The sequence below is a fragment of the Maniola jurtina genome, chromosome 22 (genome assembly GCF_905333055.1).
Source record: "Maniola jurtina chromosome 22, ilManJurt1.1, whole genome shotgun sequence".
NCBI lineage: Eukaryota > Metazoa > Arthropoda > Insecta > Lepidoptera > Nymphalidae > Maniola > Maniola jurtina.
Window position 1 is genome coordinate 5270603 of NC_060050.1, and position 24050 is coordinate 5294652.

General features: G+C 34.6%; 1 protein-coding gene across 2 annotated transcripts in view; it reads right to left on the reverse strand.

Annotated features, from left to right (window-relative positions):
• The window catches only part of LOC123876829 (facilitated trehalose transporter Tret1-like), a 36275-nt gene extending 23801 nt beyond the window's left edge, over positions 1-12474 (reverse strand). Inside the window, exons 1-2 of one of the 2 annotated variants that reach the window (XM_045923198.1) lie at positions 12427-12474; positions 11789-11998 (exon numbers count right to left, since the gene is read on the reverse strand). In XM_045923198.1, coding sequence (XP_045779154.1) covers positions 11789-11842 — 54 coding nt within the window. In that variant the 5' untranslated portion in view covers positions 11843-11998; positions 12427-12474. Of the gene's footprint in view, positions 1-11788; positions 12080-12426 lie in introns of those variants that run through there. The other variant, XR_006798433.1, reaches the window with a different exon arrangement.
• Between the last annotated feature and the right edge of the window lie 11576 nt (positions 12475-24050).

Genomic DNA, 24050 nt, shown 5'->3' on the forward strand with positions numbered 1-24050 from the left:
AAAAGATATAATTATCTAGTACCTAATACCATTATTACAGTTTAAATCATATTCAAATACAATCGTTAATGACGATTATGATAATACTATATTACATAATCTTACAATAACACGGCTTTGCAAAGAATAATACCTACTTGCAAGTAAATAACATCACGATAATAGGATCTTCATAAATATTTATAATAAACACTAGACGAACCGCGACTTCGTCCGCGTGCATTTAAATTTTTGAAAATCATGTGGCAACTCTGTAATTTTCCGGGATTAAAAAATAAATAAAACCGACTTCAATAACCACAAACACTAAAAGTAGAGCTGCAATAGCACGAACTTCACATTTAGATTTCTAGTTTCTTTTATTATGCTTGCTCGACTTCATCCGCACATTACACGTGTAGAAACAAAAATATTTTTTTACTTTTTAGTGTTTGTGGTTATTGAAGGCGGTTTTATTTATTTATAGCCTATGACCATCTCTAGGATACAAGCAATGCTTATCAAATTTCATTCCTCACTATGCTAAGCGGATGGGTCGTGGAAAGGTAACTGACAACAGGCACATTTGACCCTATCACTAAGACTTCGCTGTCCATCCGTCCGTTCGGCCGTCCGTTCGTCTGTCAGCGGGCTGTACTTATATCATGAACCATAATACGCAGAGACCTGTCACAGAAGTATTTCTATTGCCGATATAACAGCAAATACTAAAAATTACAATATTGCCACCATGAAAATTTAAAAAAGTGTTATTTTTTGTACGATGATACGGAACCCTTCCTCTCCGACTCACATTTGACCGTTTTTTATGTTTGTATTGATATTTAGCAAAGCATCATTAAAACAAGGTAAGAAAGAATCCTGCATAAGCTTTTAGTTTTATAGGTATCACTTGCAATCTTTTTATCTTAATGTTTTTCATCAATTCAATATTTATATTAGGTAGGTATGTGCAATGAAGTAAAATAGTATGTATTTACGTTAGTTAGTTTTGATTAAAACTTACTAACAACACCAACCAAATTATTACTAACAAAATTATTGTGACTATATAAAAGGAAAAGGTGACTGACTGACTGACTGACTGACACAAATTTCAAACCACCTGAAAGCCATGCAAATATGAGATAGCAATTCTGACGTAGACATCCGGCAAGAAAGGATTTTTGAAAATTCAACCCCTAAGGTGGTAAAATTCGGGATCGGTGCAGTCCACGCGGGTGAAGTCACGGGCAATGAACTAGTTAAAATCATAAAACTGTTCTAGAAATACTGGATTGATGATAAATTATTTATTTATTCGAACACTATAAAAACTCAATTAAATAATTTGGTAAATTGAAATGCAGCTTATCTAAAAAACAACTTGTGCGATCTTTAAAAAAATATTTTATAGCGCATATAAAACCAAACTTCAAACAATAAAAATAAAACATACTGAAATGGTAAATTCACAGAAAACTTTTAAATACGTACATAATATACAGTGGGTAGGTACCTATTACCTATCTATCTTTGAAAACACTGGAATATTTGAAACATTTTCTAATTTTTTATTACACTACTAGCCGATGCCCGCGACTTCGCCCGCGTGGATTTAGGTTTTTTGAAATCCCGTGGGAACTCTTGGATTTTCCGGGATAAAAAGTAGCCTAAGTGCTAATCCTGGATATTATCTATCTCCATGTCAAATTTCAGCCAAATTCATCCAGTAGTTTTTGCGTAAAGGAGTAACAAACATACACACACACACACATACACACATACAAACTTTCGCCTTTATAATATTAGTGTGAAGTGTGATGTGACTAGCGACCCGCCTCGGCTTCGCAAGGGTAGCATATTAGTTATTACATATTTCGTAGGGATCTCAATTTTTTTTTTTTGAGAGTAAAATATAGGTTGAGTTACTCAGGAATAATGTAGCTTTCTACTAGTGAAAGAATTTTTAAAATCGATTCAGTGGTTCCAGAGATAACCCCCTACAAACAGATTTACAAACTTTATCTCCTTATATAGTGTGGATTTTTATGAAAATTTATTATTGTAACATCTTATTATTAAAATATATAACAGGTAGGCTCCCCGTGCGAAGCCGGAGCGGATCAACTAGTTTATATCTAAAGTAAAAGAATAAACAGTAATAAGTAGGTGAGCAATAATATGTATATCTAGCGAGAAATCACAGATAAGGGATTGAAATGTTGTTGTAACGAATCTTTATTGTCGAAGGCGTAAGTAGATAGGTAAATATTTTGATTTTATTTCTCAAGTAGTGTAACCACACTTCTTGAAGTGTATTTTCAGTCAATTTTACTAACCCGCGATCCAAAAAGAGTGGTGTTATAAGTTTGACGTGTGTATCTGTGTATCTCTCCGTGGCATCGTAGCACCTAAACTAATGCACCGATTTTAATTTAGTTCTTTTTTGTTTTAAAGGTAGCTTGATCGAGAGTATTCTTAGCTATACTTAATTCAAGAAAATCAGTTCAGCCGTTTGAAAGTTATCAGCTGTTTTCTAGTTCACTTGTCGGGGTGTTAATTTGTTTTAATTTACACTTGTAATGACCGAAATTCATTACTTAATCAAATCTATATACAATACGAGTAGGTACATATACATTATTTTTAAGTTAGGGATGGTAGACGTTTCCCAGTATAACACTCTAGAATAGCTGTTGGAGGCTGGATAAATGGAATAAGCGGCGTACACCTAGGACTAATTTCACCATACGAGAAAAAAACCCATAAATCTTAATAGGTAGAAAGTAAATAATTATTTTCATACTAGTTTATGCCCGCGACTTCGTTCCCGTGGATATAGGTTATCATAAAACCCGTACAAACTCATTAATCCAGGGTATAATCTATCTCCATTCCTTTTAGCCAAATCCGTTCAGTAGTTTTGGCGTAAAAGAGTAACAAACATACATACATACAAACTGTCGCGTTTGTAATATTAAGTAGAATTAGCCTAAGTTTTCGTTCTTACGATACGTATTCGCTCTGCCACTGTCAAGAAAAATATAATAGACACGCGACATAAATCTATATTTATTTATTTGCTTAGTATCGATAAATATCTTACGAACAGTGATTGATGAGGGCCCCCGACGCGCCTTTGGTTATTACCACTTGAACATCAACGATATCTAATGTAGTTTTTATAGAATGTAATTTAATAGGCCGGCGGCCATCCGGTTTTTCTTTATGTGTGGGTAGATTTTTTATACCCACTGAACGACACGAATTTAAAAATCGCATTCATTAAGCTTAGGGTCAATTCATACTAGCGCAGAGTCGAAGCGCATCGAAGCGTCAATCTGAAACTTAACATAGCAAATTCACCTTTATCCCTACAACGTACGTAATGCACATTATTCCTTCTGAGATAAAAAGACGCGCGAATTCCCGCGCGTAAACGGTACGATTCGTGCGTCTGAGCAAGACCAATGCTGACCAACCGCACCCAAGCACCTATTACAGGAACCAAGTTGGTTGGGCTAACGCAAAGTCGCGTGTAAATGTAAAAGCGAACGCACGCGAATTCACGCGAATACGCCCGCATTCGTGGAACTTGACGCTTCGATTCTTGTCGACTCTGCGCTAGTATGAATTGACCCTTATACGCACCTACTCCCTTTTTTGTGTACTTTTCCACTGCCTTTGAATTAATAAAATTTTATCACTTAATTAATATTCTATCATCATCATCATCTTTTACTGACCTTGGAGTGAAAAATAGTACAAGAGCGTTAAAATTGGTCGACCCTGTTTTATCCTTTGAAGACCAACGACGACCTATCTTTATAATTTTGAGAATTTTAAATGCACTTAAATCACTACCCATATTATAGTTACGTGACAGTGTGTTTGTTTGTTAGTTTGTTGGTTTGTCCTTCAATCATGTCGCGACGGAGCAACAGATCGACGTGATTTTATGCATTGGTATAGTTAAAGATCTGGAGAGTGACATAGGTAATCTACTTTTTATACCTACCGAAAAATCAAAGAGTTCCCACGGGATTTTTAAAAACCTAAATGATGAAGTCGCGGGCAATGGGCATCAGCTAGCAAAAACTACTTAATACCCGTCTACAAGTAATATTCATTTACGTACCTAGCTAGCTCAAGTTTAATTTTCCGTACATTTTGCTTGTCATATCCGCCATCATCATCATCGTCGTCACGAATAATGACATCATAATTATAGACCACGCATAAAGTTATAAACTTATTATTAATTATTATATTATTATTATTTATGGCACTCGGAAGCTAAGACAAAGTCAACAACACCTTATTTATCAAAATCTAATGAGTACCTAGGTACCTACCTAGTAGGAAAATTACGAGGGAAGGGAACCGATGAAATAAAACCAGCCAAGTGCGAGTCAGACTCGCGCACTGAGGGTTCTGTACTCGGGTAATTTTTCCGACATTTTGTATGATAAATCAAAAACTATTATCCATAAAAATAAATAAAAATCTGTTTTAGAATGTACAGGTAAAGCCCTTTCATATGATACCCCACTTAGTATAGTTATCTCACTTTGAAAATTGAAACACATTTTTTTTTAAATCATGTAAGCAGAAAGTCGCGGTTTTCAGATTTATTCCTGTACTTGTGCTATAACACCTACCTACCTGTCAAATTTCATGAATCTAGGTCAACGGGAAGTACCCTATAAGTTTTATATACGGACGGACGGACAGACAGACAGACAACAAAGTGATCCTATAAGGGCTTCGGTTTTCCTTTTGAGGTACGGAACCCTAAAAAACAAATAAACACATCACAGATGCAAGCATATACAATATCCATACTCTCTCTACATCCTGTAGTCCAATAAAAATATAATTAATTATAATTAAAGTAATTTAGAACGCCACAAAATTCCTTAGGCAATTTATGACGTTCTCAATTACCTATCTACTTTTAAAAATGTAAAAATTGCCAATAAATAAAACTTTATAATTGTAAAGCAGGAATGATGGTCAAAAGAATTCTAAAAAGTTCTGTTTGTGAAACTTGTCCTATAATATAATCCATACTATAATATAAAAAAAGAAAAATAAAACCGACTTCAAAAACCACAAACACTAAAAAGTACAAAATAATTTTTGTTTAGCTACACGTGTAATGTACCTAGGTATGAAGTCGAGCGAGCATATTAAAACAAAATTAGAAATCCAAGAGTGAAGCTCGCCCGACTTCATACCTAGGTACATTACACGTGTAGCTAAACAAAAATTATTTTGTACTTTTTAGTGTTTGTGGTTTTTGAAGTCGGTTTTATTTTTCTTTTGAAAATTTTTTATTTCACACTTTTTAGTGGCCCCACTGTACTATAATATGCTATGCCCAGTTAAAACCCTACTGTTTACTAAGCTATTACACTGATCGCGAGCAATTTGCTCTTATCCATTGAGGAGTTCTGTTCTCCATCTCCGAAGATATTCATCAAATCTTCACCAAATTTATATGGGACCACCTGCACAGTATACCCTTTCAAACAAAAAAAAAATTTTCCAAATCGGTCCAGGGGTCTTTGAGTAATCGGGGAACATACATAAAAAATAAAAAAAAAATAAAAAAAAAAAAGATTCCGACGAATTGAGAACCTCCTCCTTTTTTGGAAGTCGGTTAATGAGATAGTGTATCTGTCTACTATATGCCTACTTAGGTACCTACTCACCTTTTCAAGGCCTATGCGTTAAACTCATTTCGACGAAACTTTGTAAAGAGATAGCTTGCATTCTGGAGACGGACATAGACTAATTTTTATTCCAGACAATCGAAGAGTAGGTACCTAAGAAACTTAAATCCATGCAGACGAAGTTGTGGGCATAGTCTATATTTTTAGTTTATACATATTAGGAGATTTTATCTATCGGATATCGCGTGCCATTAATGGATTAAATAAACAAATGTAATCCATATTCTAATTTGATTGGATATAATATTAACGCTTAGGTTTGTTAAGCAGTATTTTGGATCCTAGTGGTAGAATTCAGAATTTAATAATATACAAGTAGAAGTTCAATTCAAAATGAGAGTTTGAATCGGTGTACAGCTAAAAAATGTGAGAATTTTCAAAAAGTAATGTTTCTAAAAAATAATGCTACGTAGGACCAAGTTTTACTGGATTCCGTACAAAGTTTTTGTTACAAAAAATGTGATTACAAAATAGCCGCCAAAGAACTATGATAAAAATATTTTCGAAAAATGTCTACAGGTATTTTATAATCAGGGTCTTTTTATTACCTACTCTAAACTAAAGATACCCGTTATAACAGACAGGCTTCAAGTTTATACGTGGGTAAGTAACCTGTTTAGGATAAGCGTGTAGTCAGGTTTACGAGATGTTGTATAGAAGCGGGCGTTACGTTTTTGTAGGTTTACAAGAGTTGAAATGTTTTCCTCTCTTACGTTAACGATTATTATCAGAAGATGTCAGCTAGGTTTGGCGGCTAACTGAGGCATACAATACATGTCGGACAGATCAAGGTTTTTGGGCTACAAAAGTCCCAATTCCTATGCAGTTTATTAATAATAGACTTTAGCTGTTATAATATCCGGTAAGATTGGCAGCGTAATGCTCTTTAGGGGCACAAGACGTATGCATATCGGAGGGGCCAAGGTTTTTCGACTACAATAAAGTCTTATTCAATTACTGAATTGTAAAAATGTTCTTGAAATGGTTAGGCAATTGACTGATTGCATCATCATCATTGAACATGTGGACTTCCACAGGTGAACATAAGTTTTTCCGAAAGAGCACCACCACACCATTGATTTTAGAGCCACCCCTTGTTTATTCTGAGCACCACACTAGCCTCAGTTTTTCTCAATAGTCAGTTTTACCAGCCTCTATGTATATCATTAGTGACCTTCTGAAGTGCGTCCCATATGGTCTACAGCCTAAGTTAAGGAAGATTACAAAATTTTCACTTTACCGCATAGGTACTTGGCCACAATTTGTATTGTTTATCCTAGATTTTAAATTGATTGTGATGGGGATTTCTGGGGGAAAAATCCCATTTTATCGATTACAAAATACAAATTATTGACTTTTAAACTTTCGTTTTTCATTGTAATTCACAGTTTCCTCCATGTCATCGGTTTTAGAGTTCCGTACCCGAAGAGAGCCTTATTAGAGCCTCTGCAGTTCGCCTGTTTGTCCGTCCGTCCGTCTCTCCGTCTGTCTTTCAGTACCTGTACCTACCTCATGAACCGTAATACGAGTAGGGAGTTGAAATTTTCACAGAGTGTGTATTTCCATTGCTGCTACAGCAACAAATAATAAAAGTTTCATAAAAGCTGTCATAAAAAGTACATATGATGCTACGCAACCTTTCATGTGCGATTCCCTCGCACTTGACCGGGGGTTTTTTTCATAGGTACCTATATTAATAGTAAGTAGCCTAGTGTGGAAAATATATGGCTTTGTGTTCGCGAGTTATGGAGGTCAGATAACAAATCGGATACTCGGGTAACCAGACAATCCGTTTAACACTAGACTGTGTAGCTGGAGTAGTAATAATAATATTTAGACTTCCTAAGTCCCACCTCAGGTACTTCAGTGAACCTACTCGTATTTATGGCTCTCTCTCATGTCTTGACTATTTATTTATTTTCGATTTCATATTACGACTATTTTTAAAATTGTACAAAAATCTGAAAGAATTTGGTTGAGAGTAAATGATTGTAATATTGTGGCCATATGTCTGGAAGCCTTGTATACGTGGGTGAGTCTATCTGGATAGCAAATTGGTCTTAACGGTCAGTTTAATTTATGAATTTAAGGTAAGCCGTAGATTTTTGGACCCCCACAGAGAGGTCCGTACGGGCCGGCGGCGCGTGCTGAGTCCGCATGAAAAAGAACCCCGGATGGTTTCGAAACTAGTCAGGCTTACATGAGTATAGTGAAAACAAACAAGATACGTATGTTTTTTTTACTGGGACAGTATGGAGAACTACAAAACCTCAGGGTAACTGTCTTAGAAAACTTCATAATATTTAATATTTTATAGTAATGATTATAAAATTAGAATATAATACATTAAATTTTATTAATCTTCGCTACGGTCGGAGCGTATAGACGACTAATAAATCAATCTAAGATTAGCTCTTTTAGATCTTTTATCTTTATTAATTTATCCCACGGATTCAGATTTTTGCAAAAAATGTTTAAATAAGTATCTCATTACTGATGATTTAGTTCTAATAGTTGCCTATATATTATAATATAAATTAAGTTAAACATGTAAGTAGATGAAAATTACTTAAATTCATATAAAATAATATCAAGATTCGCATTAATATTTTACTATATTGCTTACCTATTTCACAAACGTGAAAAACCGGCCAAGTGCAGAGTCGGACTCGCATACGCATGGTTCCATACCATCGTACAAGAATCAAGATATACCTAACACTTATATGTTATGGGTCTGCCCGTGTAATTCAAATTTTATTTGGTTTTTTTTGAGCCCCTGTAATTTTAAAACTACATATTTTTAGAAAAATCTAAAACACCACAGACACAGATATTAGTTTCTAGAATTTCTAGTAAGTAAGTCTGTAAAATTTCATGGACTTTGGTTGCTTAATATTCAAATGAAATTGGAACTACGTTTGTATGAAGCGAGTGACGGAGAGACCCCTCATAAATGCAGTACGTATATGAGTGCAGTACTGTGAGAGATGAAGTTCGAGCTGTCATGTACCAATCTACCCGGTTTCTTGTTTTTCGTGGCCACGACTTATGCAACTGAGTCGAAATATCGGCAGTAAAGGTGCCCACGCACTCGAACCGAACTGCAGCGGAACTGCGCGTCGCGGCAGCGCCCCGCGCGATATTCTCTCCAGCCGCGACGCGCAGTTCAGTTGCAGTTCAGTTCGAGTGCGTGGGCACCTTTAATAACACCAAATTAATCGTGGTAGGTACTATGTACCTACCCGTTATGTACACTATAAAAAGTCGAGCTTAAAATCATTAAATTATTATTTATTTCATCGGTAAAGGCGCTCGTGCTATCGCAAAAATACAAGAGTTACCCAAAGTCCAGAGATAATTAATTAATAATCAATTTTTATTTTACTCACAAATAAGAAACCACTCATATAAAATCTCAATGGCTAATTATTATTTATTGAGTTTAATGGGTTCTTGAATGCGTGTCATTGATCAATGATCACAATAATTGGTACTCTGAACTTGTGTTGAATGTCATTACTCTCCGCGTAGTGAAAAAAATATTTGGTCAAGTGTGAATCAGAACAAGCATAACTTAGGGTTCCGTGAGCAAATATTGCTCTTTTCATGTTCCCTTAATTTTTTTTAAACTTTGAAAGTCATATGAAAAATACATAGGTAGTAGGTACCTATTACTTCTATGTATCTCGATAACAAGTTTCTATAACTGGTCCAATTTTTAACTTTACAGCTTTATACTTTTTAAACAAAATGACTTTGATGTGGACTGATATGGAAAAAGCGGTGGAAGTAGTAGTAGTTAAGACGTCGGCCTCCTATTCGAGGGGTCCAGGGTTCTATCCTGGACACACACCTTTAACTTTTCGGAGCTATGTGCGTTTTAAAACACCGTGCGGAAATTTGCATGCCTGAGAGTTCTCCATAATGTTCTCAAAAGTATGAAAAGTCTGCCAATCAGCACTTGCAAGCGTGGTAGACTATGACCGAACCTTTCTCATTCTGAAAGGAGATCCGTGCTTAACAGTGAGCCGGCGACGGGAAGATGATGATGGATGAACAAGATAAAAAGTGGGTTCCTTGTTTTACTACGGAATCCTGAAAAGAAAGTCGTTGGTACTTACTACCTCGTATCTTATTAAGAGCGACTATGATTATGAGAACATGTTTCTTTTAGTGTGGTGTCATTAAAGGCCACTTGCTCAACATTTTTTAATGCTAGTGAAATAAAAAACGGGCCAAGTGCGAGTCAGACTCGCGCACTGAGGGTTCCGTACTGGGGCATTTTTCCGACATTTTGTTCGATAAATCAAAAACTGTTATACATAAAAGTAAATAAAGATCTGTTTTAGAATGTACAGGTAAAGCCCTTTCATGTTATAAGTATCCCACTTGGTATAGTTATCTTAGTTTGAAAATTGAAGATACTAATTATTATTTGTTTTGAACACATTTTTTTGTGATGTAACCACAAATTCACGGTTTTCAGATGTTTTCTTTTAGTTAAATAAATAAATAAATAAATAAAAATTTATTTACTTGTGCTATAAGACCTATTTATAGATTCTCCTTCTTGACCGCCTATACCATGATTTTAGGTCAACGGGAAGTGCCCTATAAGTTTTCTTGTCAGACACGGCAGATTGGCATACCACCACATACACATACATACCACATAAACCCATAAGGGTTCCGTTTTTCCTTTGAGGTACGGAATCCTAAAAACGGATTATGAAAAATGATCGAGTCGCACTCGCAGAGAACCGCTGGATATATGCGGCGCAAGACGTATGAAGAACGAATGGACCGTGAAAAGATGGACTACAGACAGACAAACAGACAAACTTCTGCATCTATAATATTAGTATGGAGCTTACGATTTCAAATAGGTTAACAAAATACCTATCTTGAAATTCATTTTAATATGCCTAGTTTTATTTTGATGTGCGAACTGAGCAGAGGTATACTTATAGGTAAAGTAGGTATCCCCAAACTGGCATCTAAATTAGAAAATTTACATTTCACGTTTGTCTGATTCACCAAATCCGATAAGATAATATACTTAGATACCTATTTGATTATAAAAACTCTTTCCGTTCAATTTTTATTTAAATATAACAAAAGGTGCTTTTTATCTAAAATATGAAATGTGGTTGGTAGGTAATTTGGTATTCATATCAATAATAAACTTAGGCATTTAAAAATATTGTTCTATTTATAGTTTAAATCATCATCATTAACATAATCAACCCCTCACCAGCCCACTACTGAGGACATTCTCCTCTCAGAATGAGAAGGGATTAGGCTCTAGTCCGCCACGCCTGGCCTAGTGTGAATTGGACAATTTTACTCTCAGCATGCAGGTTTCCTCACTATGTTTTCGTTTTAATTGCTTAAAACGCATATAATTTATAAAATAGCTATACAAATAATATAGGACTGTCGAGTCCAAAGTCGAATTGGTTAAACAGATTTTTGGCTAAATTCTACATACTTAGGCTAGCTACATAACATTCTTAGTAGGAAATAAAATAAATACGCATCAAAGAAGGTGGCTCTCAACTTTCCTCTTTAAAAATGAGAAGAGATTTCAAAAAAATAGAATCTCTTATTGCATACTAAGTGATGCCCGTGACTTTGTTCGCGTGGATTTTATTTTTAAAATTCCCAAGGGAATTCTGTGATTTTTTGGTATACACAGTAGCCTGTGTCCATCTCATACCAAATAAGCGATTGTCATGTCATTTGTCCCTACGTATTTACGTTTCAATAATCCCTAGATAATTTTAGTCCACTGGATAAAAATCTGAACTCAATTCCAAGCAAAAATACAGTCTAAAACTGCACTGAAATTGAGTCCAAAATTTAAGATTTCGACCACTAAATACAAACTTGAATTTATTTCCAATCTTAAATGGCTTAAAAAATTACCTACAATTAAGTTACAACAACTTTTGCTGGTTTCTCCTTCTGTTAAATTTTATTTTGTGCAAATAAACCGTTTTATTTTCCAGCTCAATAATATAATTATGTACCAAACTATACAAAAATATAACTCATCTACATACCTGAGATAGCACCACCCTCGATCTGCTAATAGTATTTTTCGGTCCCCTTGTCATTTTTCCACAAAATGTCCACTTTTCTTTTAACTTTTCACGGTTGCACTAATTCCCATGCAATCACTTCACCAAGTGACTGTCTCGAGTCACTGATAAATGCATAATTCAATATTGCTAATCCTATTACGCGGTTTCGTATAAGCCTTCAATTGTTTGCTAAACACTTAAAGTGGATCACTTTTATGCCGGTTATGCGTTTTTCAATTACTTTATTTAGCAGTTTTGAAGAATTTTAAACTAAAAAATTAAAGCAAGTCAAGGGAAATAATTGTTAATTGTAAGTATCTAAGTACCTGTAATTTGCATTACAGTTACAAAAAAGACGAGTCATTTTTAAGGAATCTGATATTATGTTCACAAGTTAAAAAGAGATTATTATTTATTTATGAATTTGTTAGGCATAGACAGATTGTCTTATTTGAATCGGAAAAGGCACATACCTAATAATGTTGTAAGTTAAAAAAATACGAAGAATTACTAAAGGCTTTATTTTTACTAAAACTTTAAAGCAACTTTATTTAATTTTTTCCGAAATAAACACTAGAATTGGTTTTTTTAAAGTAATATTTCAAGCTCCTTAAGACCTCTTAACTTTCCAGTTGCACAACATAAACTGACTTGCTTGTTTAGCTTATGATGGACGCTAACCATGTGGTGTTTCTTGGTCTTTGATTTAATAAATTTCATTCACAAACCGGTCTACTAATAGTCTCACCAGACAAAAGACCCTTTTTTATTATGCTTATTAGAAAACTAAAGATCTTGCGTAATAGGTATTTAAATCAGTTCAAGAATTATTGGTATCCTATGGTTTGGAATGTTGTTTCTGGCAATATCAGTAGGTAGGTAGTTATAAAGATCTTTTATAACTACTCGCATTATAACAAAAATATACCTATTTGTCTCTCGTCCTAATCTATACTAATATTATGAAGAGATAAAGTTTGTAAGTTTGTTTGTAGGAAGTAATCTCTGCAACTATTTGAAAATTCTTCAAATTTCAAAATTCTTTCACCAAAAGAAAGCTACATTGTTCTTGAGTAACATAGACTGTATTTTATTTTCAAAAAATTAGAGATCCCTACGAAAATTATACCTTATTAGGTACTAATAAGCTACCGGGGCGGGTCGCTAGTACAGAATATTATGTAGGTACTAGAGATTAGCTTTGCCCGTCGCGTCACGTTTTGAACTATACCTAGGTAAGTAGGCACCTACTGTTGGATTTATGATGTGATAAAAATTACGCGCGGCAATCATTCAATTGCTGTCTCGATTTCAGAGAATGGACGTATCTTGACCTCACTATTTATATATTATACTTATGTATGAATGACATACTATGCATGTGTAATCACACTATCACACTTCACATCACACTAATATTATAAAGGCGAAAGTTTGTATGTGTGTGTGTGTGTGTGTGTATGTGTGTGTATGTTTGTTACTCCTTCACGCAAAAACTACTGAACGGATTTGGCTGAAATTTAGAATGGAGATAGATAATATCCTGGATTAGCACATAGGCTACTTTTTATCCCGGAAAATCAAAGAGTTCCCACGGGATTTCAAAAACCTAAATCCACGCGGACGAAGTCGCGGGCATCGGCTAGTATAATACTATCAAATATTTTATGTACGCGGCCGCACGGCTTGCGCAGGAAGACTATATAGTATATACCTACCTAGGTTTCACCATCGACCGTTAGAAGCATTTACCGTGATTTTATTATTCAAAAGCTTTTAATTATCCGCAAAGTTCAAGTAAAATGTAGTAGGTGAGAGCGGTGAAGGCCTAGTGGTTAAGACGTTGGCCTTCTATCAGGAGGTTCAGGATTCAGGCATGTCTAACTTTTCGGAGTTATGTGCGTTTTTGAGCAGTAAAATATCTCTTGCTTTAACGGCGAAGGAAAACTTCGCGAGGAAACCTACATGGGAATTCCCTATAATATTCTCAAAGGTGTGTGAAGTCTGCCTGACTTTCATTGTTATTTCATTTAAATATTTGAAATATGTAACAGTGTATAGACTTTTTGCATCGAAAACTACATGGTTTAGGGGTTTTTCTAAGGCAATACCTACCATGAATCCTGATTTTTTTATATTAATTAGATAAGGTATTACATTTGTATAGTAATTAGATAAGGCGAGCTTTTAACAATTTAACTGAATTTAAGAGTACCTACGGCTACATTGAAATTAGAATGTGATAAACCTAGCCATGTGAAGTGTGAATTGTAAAACTGTCAAATAAATTATTATTATCCGTTTTAAAACAAGACAAGTGCTTTAAATAATGAAATATGTTACACTTGGTGCGGCGAACTAACATAAATGAATATTAATTTGTTAATTACGAAACTTTTGCTGTCGGCTCATATTTCAGGTTTAGAATTTCTTAATTCAGAATAGATTTTTTTATAGATTGTTTTTTTTTTATAGATAGATTCTTAGAAATAGTACAGAAAAGCGCTTTTGCACGTCTAGGTAAGTATTTTTTCATTTCTGTGAACAAGGTTTACTGGAAGAGAATACCTGTAGGTACGTATTAAAATCGCCTATATTATATATGTATATTCTATTTTTTATGTGCAGTAAATTAAAACAAAACCAGGTTTACTGAAGTCCAAAAACTACCTATACTTTTTTGTGTTCAGAATCACCGACCAGAATAAAGAAAGGGTCCCCTGTGGTGCGTAAAAATGCTTCCCACCCCTCCCCTTATCTCCCAAGTTTGAGAAAAAAAATAGAAATAAGCAGAGTTATTGATAGAGGTTTATGTATTTACGGGCAAAATAAAACGAAGACTCTAACTAGCAAAGCTTTGTAGAAAGCAATAAACTTCATAAAAACTTTATTTCACGATCCGAAATAGAACAGATTTGTGTAAATTAATTTAATCAAATACATAACTGGTTATATTTCTTTCCAAGAATCCTCGGTGGGCGATTCTGACTTGTACTTGGCCATTTTTAGGGTTCCGTATCTCCAGACAAAAAGGGAACCCTTGTAGGATCGCTTCACTGTCTGTCTGTTTGTCGTCTGTGAGTCTATTAAGACTCGTCAAGGGAATCAAAACCTATAGGCACTACCCGTTGACCTATAATCATGAAAGGCAGATAGCAATGTCATAAAGCACAAGTGAAGGGAAAAATCTGAAACCGTGATTTTGATTTAGTTACATCACAATAAAGAATATTTCTTGTACGATGTTATGGAACCTTTCGAGTGCGAGTCAGACTCGCATTTAAGCGGTTATAATGGTTGCCTTGGTTGGGTTGTAATCCAAATTAGAGTTGACCTGTTATTTCTAGGCCAATAGGAATACCTAGTAACTTAAGTGAATTGCTTTGAAGTCACTTAAAAGGTTTTACCTACTCGAGCTGTAATCCAGAGGTGAGAACATATTTTTCAGGGTCTTTTATACGGCTGCACTATTTTGTTATCTTAGGCTCAAAAAATATTTACAGTTGAATCCAAGCGAAGCGTTGCTGCTAGCGTCTGTTTGAAAATGATAGATACTAAATCAAGCTTTATATTTCTCCTCTCTCGTCTGGCTTTACAAAGATTAGCCAATGTCAAGTTTGTAGTTATTTGTAACAAGTTAGTTAAACTATACAAGTATGGACCCCGTCTGTGCCGGCGCTCGCCGACATACGCACGGCACCCCCTTAGAGCGCTTTTCAGTCAGTTTTACTGTGGTTTTAACAAAAAAAAAAACACTCCAAAAAGGCAGAGAACGCCCGCCAGCTAACAACAACATAGACGAAGTCCCTTTATATTTCTTATCTGTAATAAAAATCCATATCCACTGTAATGTGAAAGTGTGTCTGTCTGTCTGATTGCCCGCTATCCTTTCACAGTCCATTTGTTAAATCGATTTTGAGTTGACAAAATTCGGCACAGAGACAACTTTTTGTCCCGAAAAATTATAGAGTTCGCACAGGATTTTTAGAAACCCTAAATCCACGTGAACAAAGTTGCGAGCATCTTCTATTTAGTACAGACATAGCTTGAATCCCATATAGGAATAGATACAGTCTAATTTTTATCCCGAAAATCAAAGAGTTCCCACGATTTATGAAGGCTTTAAAAAACAACCTAAAACTACGCGAGGCCGCGGAGGTAATTTATACTTTGCAACATTTTAGAATCGTTACTCCTACCTATAAGTGCTTTGAAACTCACTGATGTTTTCAAAACCTAAACGAAAGTTGAAGCAGAAAACTAAAAACTTTGGCAGGCTCATTCATGTGAGCCAAAGAGTTGACATTTTCTATATCATGTATAGCTATCACACACCGCATTTATAGGTATTGTAACTAGATACACGTTTTTTACGACTACATTTTTTCTAGCTATCAATATTATAAATTCAAAATTATCTGATTTAATCTGTCATCAACTATAATTGACGTCGAGCATCAACCAAATTCTATAAATATCTTAATACATCTACACCTTCCAAATGAATGAAATCGCAATATCTATCTGTGATTTTGAGATAACTGTTTTTCGACATTCATCACCAGCCATGAATAGTCACTACCCATATTTTAAATGCGAAACTGTGATTATAGACTGTATGTTAGACTGTTGGTTTGCTTTTCAATATTACACCGAAAGTCGAAACAAGCCAACGAATCGATGTGGTTTTACGTATTTTTGCATGGATATAATTAACGACCTGCCCGGCTAGCATGGGTAGTAGATAAAAAGATATCCCCCGATTATATCCACTGATGTCATAGAAATCAGAGGATATAATCGGGGATATAATTTTTATCCACTGCCCATGCTAGCCGGGCTGGAGAGTGACATATTTTTATCCCGGGAAAATCAAAGATTTTTAAAAACCTATTTAACTGTCGCGGACGAGTTGCGGGCATCAGCTAGTCGTCATTATTATAAATTGACTAGCTGATGCCCGCAGCTTCGCCCGCGTGGATTGGTCAGATCCCCTGCAGCATCAGGATTGCGGAGTTGGAATCCAAATTTTTTATGAAACAATGTCGCAAAGTTCCTCTATCGATTAAAAAAGAAATGACGCAAATCGGTTCAGAAATCTCGGAGATTTCGGTGTACATAGGTAGAAAAACACGACTCCCTTTTTGAAAGTCGGTTAAAAAAGTAGCCTATGTTACTCCCTGGCCAATTCTCTACTTGTCTGTGAAAATCCCGTCAAAATCGGTTCAGCCGTTCCAAAGATTAGCCTTTTCAAACAGACAGACAGACAGACAGACAGACAGACAAAAATTTTAAAAACGTGTGATTCCGTTATGGTATCGTTCAAATAACCATATGAGCTTAATATGAGGTAGTTATTTCGAAATTACAGACAGACACTCCAATTTTATTTATTAGTATAGATATATGATCTGTTGATATAATCTTATTCGAACTTGGCTTACAACACTAGCTGTATGTCTTGATCTGATGACTGATATTGTCCTCAATATAATTATAATTGACATTAATCAAAATATCTTATCAAATTAATAAGTAGTAGCTTAAAATAAATGAAATTTAAATCGTTCTGTAATTTCGAAAAAACTGTTTCTATTATGCTTACGTGGTGGTAGTTTAGATTAGTGAATTTTATACTTTGACGTAATTTTTTACACCTTTGTTACCTGTTATATCCCAAAGCTACCATGACCCAAACTTCAGAGTCACTAATCGTTCCTCCCTGTATTGGGGACAATACGCAGAGAAACTTTCAGCTTTTATAAAACAACGAAGGTTTGGCCCTCGCGAGCTCTTAGTCCATAAGGCCAAATTATAAATAAATATAATATTAAGGCAATAAAACGTTTTTCGTAAACTGTTTTTAATGGCTTAAGTCATACTTAAAATAGTTACATCGTTAAATATTAATTAAATAAGTTATTATAATAGTTTAATTACCTTCTGCTATAAATTGTTAAAAGAATTAATTGTTAACCGCTTGTTATTGATTTACTAATTAGAGAGTAAATGTTTTCTGTGTTGCGCAGTAATTAAAAAAAAAGAAATCAAAATGCAAATAAATACATAATGGTTAAACCTCACTAGGGCAGATTAACCTAGAAGTAGGTGCAACAGCAAAGTAAAGCAGATCTTTTAAATATTCTTCTTTATTTTTAATTCACTTAATATATTTTATATAACACTCTATAAAATAATGAATATTTATCATCAAAATCAATTTAAATCAGCAAATTACCATTAATTACATAATAGGTATTTTGTCGTTTCGCTTTTTAATATTTTTGTAGTCTATATTATTTTATTTTTGCGGCGGCGAGAATAATCAAACCAAAAAAAAATATAATTATAAGTAGGTAGCCTTCCAATCCAAGATACGAGAACCTCGGTGCGTGAGATAGACTTGCACTTCGCTGTTTTTAGGGTTCCGTACCCGAAAGGTGCCAATGGGACCCTACTAAGCCTCCGATGTCCGTCCGTCCGTCTGTCAATCGGCGGGCTGTATCTCGTGAACTGTAACAGGTAGAGAGTTAAAATTTTTACAGATTGTGCATTTTTATTGCCGTTATAACAACAAATAAATAAAAATTTCAAAATCGCTGCCATGAAAACTAAAAATAAAATAAAAAGTGTTATTTTTTGTACTCGTATGATGGTACGAAGCTCTATAATATAGGTCTGACTCACATTTAAATTATTTTATCGTTATTTCGCTTTCCTACTCAAAAATTAAGTTGTCGCGTAAATAAGTTAAGGCCACACTTACTAGATACGTAGATCAAACGATATATTAAAATATTTCATCGACATAATGCATTTACACCCATAACTACATATTTGTACACACCAAAATTAAATTATAATTTTAGCTAACCGCACCCAGCTAATCTTAATTTTGAAATTAATTAATTTAATTTTAATGCAATTAAACACGTAAAAACCATTTGGTTTCCTGGATCATAGAATCGTTAAAAGTTTACGATGATTGATTTTATTGTAACATGTATTTGTCGACATGCAAATTAATAAACAATTAGAAATGCATAGTGTTACATAATATCTTGTACGCTTTGCATATAACCTTGGCTTGGTTGGCTTGGCAATATTAACATACCTACGATACGATGGTTACGGAACCCTTTGTGTGCGAGTCCTACTCGCACTTATTCAATTATTATTTGACTAGCTGATGCCCGCGACTTCGTTCGCATGGAAGTTGGTTTTTTAAAAATTCCCGTGGGAACTTTTTGATTTTCCGGGATAAAAAGTAGCCTATGTGCTAATCTAGCGTATAATCTATCTCCATTCTAAATTTCAGTCCAATCCGTCCCGTAGTTTTTGCGTGAAGGAGTAACAAACATACACACACACACACGCATACAAACCTTCTCCTTTATAATATTAAGTGTGATTATCATAAATTCTTTAAAGGCTTTTTTTCTTAATAATTTTGGTATTTAAAAATTAGTGGTTAGTGGTAGATAACATCGAAATATGTGCATAGGTTCCTACTGGTTAAAGATTCTCAATTTATCACTGGCTACTGGTCACAGAGGCCCGTTCGATGGGTATTGGGTATCGATTAAAATCAATAGACAACAATCAAAATATTTAGAATGGCATTGCTACTACTAAATTTAAGGGACATTCTCACGGCCCAATTCTAAAACGCTAAGAACCTTTTTACTAACGACTAGTTTTTACCCGTGACTTCAGATGTTTAATTAGGTACCTATACTTTTATACTTGTCCATTAAGAATATTTCTTATTGCAAACTAATTTGGAAATGGTCAACATTTCTACTATTCACTAATTTGATCAATGAGGAGTTTTTGAGAAACTGTTTTGGTCTTTGGCATACTTTGGTATATTTACTTATATGGAAAATAAAATTCAAAATTTCAGTATTTGGCCGAGACTACCTCTACATACTTAATCCATTTAGATTTTTGAGAAAACGTCAGTAAGTAGCTGTATTTTTCAAATTAATCACACAATAAATAATATCTTAAAATATTATAAAATTAACCGTATCGACATTTAAACGACACAATTATGTCGTCGTATCCATACCTACATATCTTAGACTCTAGGCCTTATCTTAAAATCTAGAATAGATTTATGTATTTATGTATTTTTGAAAAAACTAAATAGGTAGGTATGTTTGAATTTATGTATGTAATAAAGATCTTAAAATAGTACAAAATTTAACATAATATTAGCATTTGACGACACATTAAAGTCGAATCGATTAGATACAGACAGATACAGACTTTAGATCTTATCTTAAAATCTAGAAATCAGTGTGATTTTGAAAATTTACACCAGTTATGCACCAGACATTTTTATTAGCATAATATTAACACAATAAATGAATAAACAAGGAAGTGTTTTTGTTTGTTGGTCTGTACCTGGTAGTACCTACCTCCCGCAACGGAGAAATGCGCGATGGATTGACGTGACTCTTCGTTAATGTTAAAGACCTGGAGAGTTAAAATCCTAAATTCACGCAGACGAAATCGCCGGCATCGTCTAGTTAAGTAACAAACCTTCATAGAATTTCATTTAATCTTTTTTTTAATTGTTATGAAGTTGTTAAAGAATTTAAGGTAGTCTTATTTTGTACTTAGGTAATACTCAATTTGTGTTTTAGTCAAAACCCGAAACACTGCACAGCGGCGGCGCATCGCGATCGGCCTATTCAATCTTCAGATATGCCGAGGCCCTCTCGGCCCGAGAGGGCTATTTCATATCTCTATGTCTGGTTGAAATCTATAGAGCGCACTTTGACTTTGCTTAGACTTAAGTTTCAGTTAAAACGAGACAGATTTATGCCAACGGTATACTGCTGTCTCGTTTTAACAGTGTCTTAAGTTTGAGCTAAGTCAAAGTGCGCTCTTTAGATCTCAGCCTAAGTCAAATGCCAAATTACGGCCAAAACTTTGAACATACATACGCATAAACTCATAAAACCTGTCAAGGGCGAGGCGGACTCACACACGAAGGGTTCCGCATCATCTTATAAGAAATCTCAAACCAATATAATTAAAGTTTGCAAGTTAATTAAGGACAGCGTCATCTTGATGTGATACAGTAAACTACTCGTAATTATTTCGGGAGCACAAATCGTTCGTTTTTTTTGTGTGCTATAACCACAAATTCACGGTTTTCAGAGTTTTTCCTTTACTTGTGCTTTATGACATTGGTACCTGCGCTACATATAGGAAGTACCCTATAACGTTTTGATTCAGTTTTCTTAACGGACATGGCAGACGGACAGACAGAAAACAAAGTGATCCCATAATTTCCTTTTGAGGAACGGAACTCTAAAAAAAAGATAAAAAACAGCCTTGTAAAAAGCATATGGTTAAACGCTAGTTTCCTTACAAACAGGTTATTATGTATGATATTATATTTTATTTTAGCATAACTACCTACCTACCTTTGTATTAAAATAAATACATAGGTATGGCAGAAAGTCCATTTATATCGTATATCATTATAACTACCTACCTATACATACACTACCAACTATGCGTAGTATACTTAAATTAATTATTTATAGTTGTGAAGCCACCAAGCAATAAAATGTGAAGATAGATTTTCACTAACATATACAATAAAACTTAAAACTAGCCTTATATTTTAGTCCCAAGAATACTGTCTGCATTTCCGCGCTGGACAGCCAAGCTGATCCTTTACGCAAAAAATGTGCCAGACCTTCGGCTATTAACCGCGGTGAAATGTCTCGTAAAATTTTTGAGCACTAAGACTCCATGGCCCTGGGGGTCTTCACGGCAAACGGAACAAAAATATAACCCTCAAAAGTTATTGCGACTATATTTTATAGATTTCAAACTTCCAAATGAAAAGTGAAAAGCTTCTAAAAGACGCTTCAAAGTTTTGCATATCTGTTAATGACGCTTACTGCCGTCTTTTATAATAGGTAAGTACATACTACATACTACTCGTAATTATTTTAATAAGAACTGTGGTTGTTATTTGAGAAAACAGGAAACCAATACTTTACACTAGTTTCAAGTTACTGATTGGGTTCCTTTACTTACCGATAAACCACTAACACCTAAGTTACGTGACAGAAGCCTGGGCTTGCTTCACACGGGTGGCTTATCTTATTTTTCTACTAGCCAAGGCACGCGGTATCGCACCCTTGGGATTTTTGGAAAATCCAATTTCATTCCTCGTCTTCATTATAAATATGGCACACTTGGGTTCTTTTGGGTAATATTTTTACTAGTCACTAAACTATGCTCAGTATTTCACGTTATCACTAGATTTGTTTAGTGAAATGGTCTGAGTTGTCATTTTAACATCTTGCGGGCATAGATATGTACTTGCGGGGTTTGACCATATCCGTGAGGGATAGAATAAAATCCATAAAAAGTAAAAACCATTTTCCTGCAACTTATACATTTCTGTGCCAAATTTCAGTTTCGCTATTAATTGACAGGCTTATTCCATTTATCCACCCTATAACAGTCACCTGGACATTCTATAGGAATTAGGATGTATAGGTAATAGGAAAGGTGTGTCCGTCTATCCACCCCAAAACAAATAGTAAATGTGGCGACGAAGCAAAAATTCGATTAAAATGGATCATAAAGCAGTGAAATTTGGTGAATTTAACCCGAAAATTGATATATGGGACAATTACATTGATCGATTGAAGTTTTGTTTTGAGGCTAACGGCATCGTGTTGGATGGCGCAAAACGAGCGAATTTCTTTACTGTGTGTGGAGCTGAAGTTTTTGAAACATTTTTAGCTTTGATTACACCAAGAAAAGCCAGTGATGTGTCATGTGCTACCAAGCTCAATGAACGTGTTTAACCTTACTCTCGTATTATTTGAACATAATAGTGGCTTAATACACACTTTATTGAGGTTGAACATAATACACACTTTTCCGAGTTTGCACCCTAGAGCGGCTATTTTACGATGGATAAACGGAATACCTTAGATGCTTAGATCATTGTATCATTGATATAGAATCTAGAAATCTATTAATATTGTGACGAGAGGTGTTGCTAGGACTGAGGTTTAATATACGAGTAATGTAATGACGATTACTTTATGTAGAGTTTCTCAAGAAAGTGATTGATTATTATCTACGTGTTAATAATGTCCAGTCTCATTAAAATGTCATTTTGTTATTGAAAATGTTTATTGAACATAATTACACCTGTGTGAAATGTCACAACATGGTGCAATAAACCGCAGTAGATAACTCAACGGTTGAGTAGTACTGACTTACCGTTACCTACATATTTTTTATAACTTATATTGACATTTAATAACTAGTTGTCTTTAAAAGGATCTTCTATTTTAAGTTTTAAGCTTTTTGGTGAAGTTTACTTTATATTATTTACTTTTCCATTAAATTTCTTATTTATATGCACAATCAACATGTTACAATAAATTTTAGCTACACAAAGAATGAATTACATATTATTGCTATATTTTAGACCCACTTAGTGAATGCCAGATTTACTAGTTTATTACTATGAGATACATAAATTACTGTTTTTACAGCGTAAACCAAAAAAAACTCAAAAATGATTACCAACGATACCAAAGATAATGAAACTAGTCTGACCATTTTGAGAGATCTATACAAAAAACCGGTTAAGTGCGAGTTTGACTCGCACACGTAAGGTTCCGTACAATCGCACAAGAAAGAACACTTTTTAAACTTTTTAATTTCCATGGCAGCCATTTTTAAATTTTTATTAAATATTTGTTATTATAGCGGCAATAGAAATAAATACACATTCTGTGACATCTCTCTACCTATTTAGGTTCACGAGATACAGACCGCTGACAGACAGACGGGTGGACGGGCGGATTGACGGACAGCGGAGGCTTAATAATAATAGAGTCCGTTGACACCTTTCATGTACGGAACCCTAAAAAAAACGGGGAATCTACAATCGCGGGAAAAAGTTGGCTTTTAAGATCTTGATACAGGTTTTAATAGCTCCCTTTTATCGCTGCTGGTAAGGCATTGAGACTTGATATTGAATTACTAAATATTGCGTAATAATGATATAGGTAAGTACCTACCAATTCCATTCAAATTCATAAATTCCATAATCAAAGGACGCCTTGTTTTTATTTGAGTTCCTAGTACCATAATAATATCATAGTTATTTATTGTTTATTAGAAGATGTTTGGATTAACATAATCGGCAAGTAGTTACCACGTACTTACAGTACCTAAG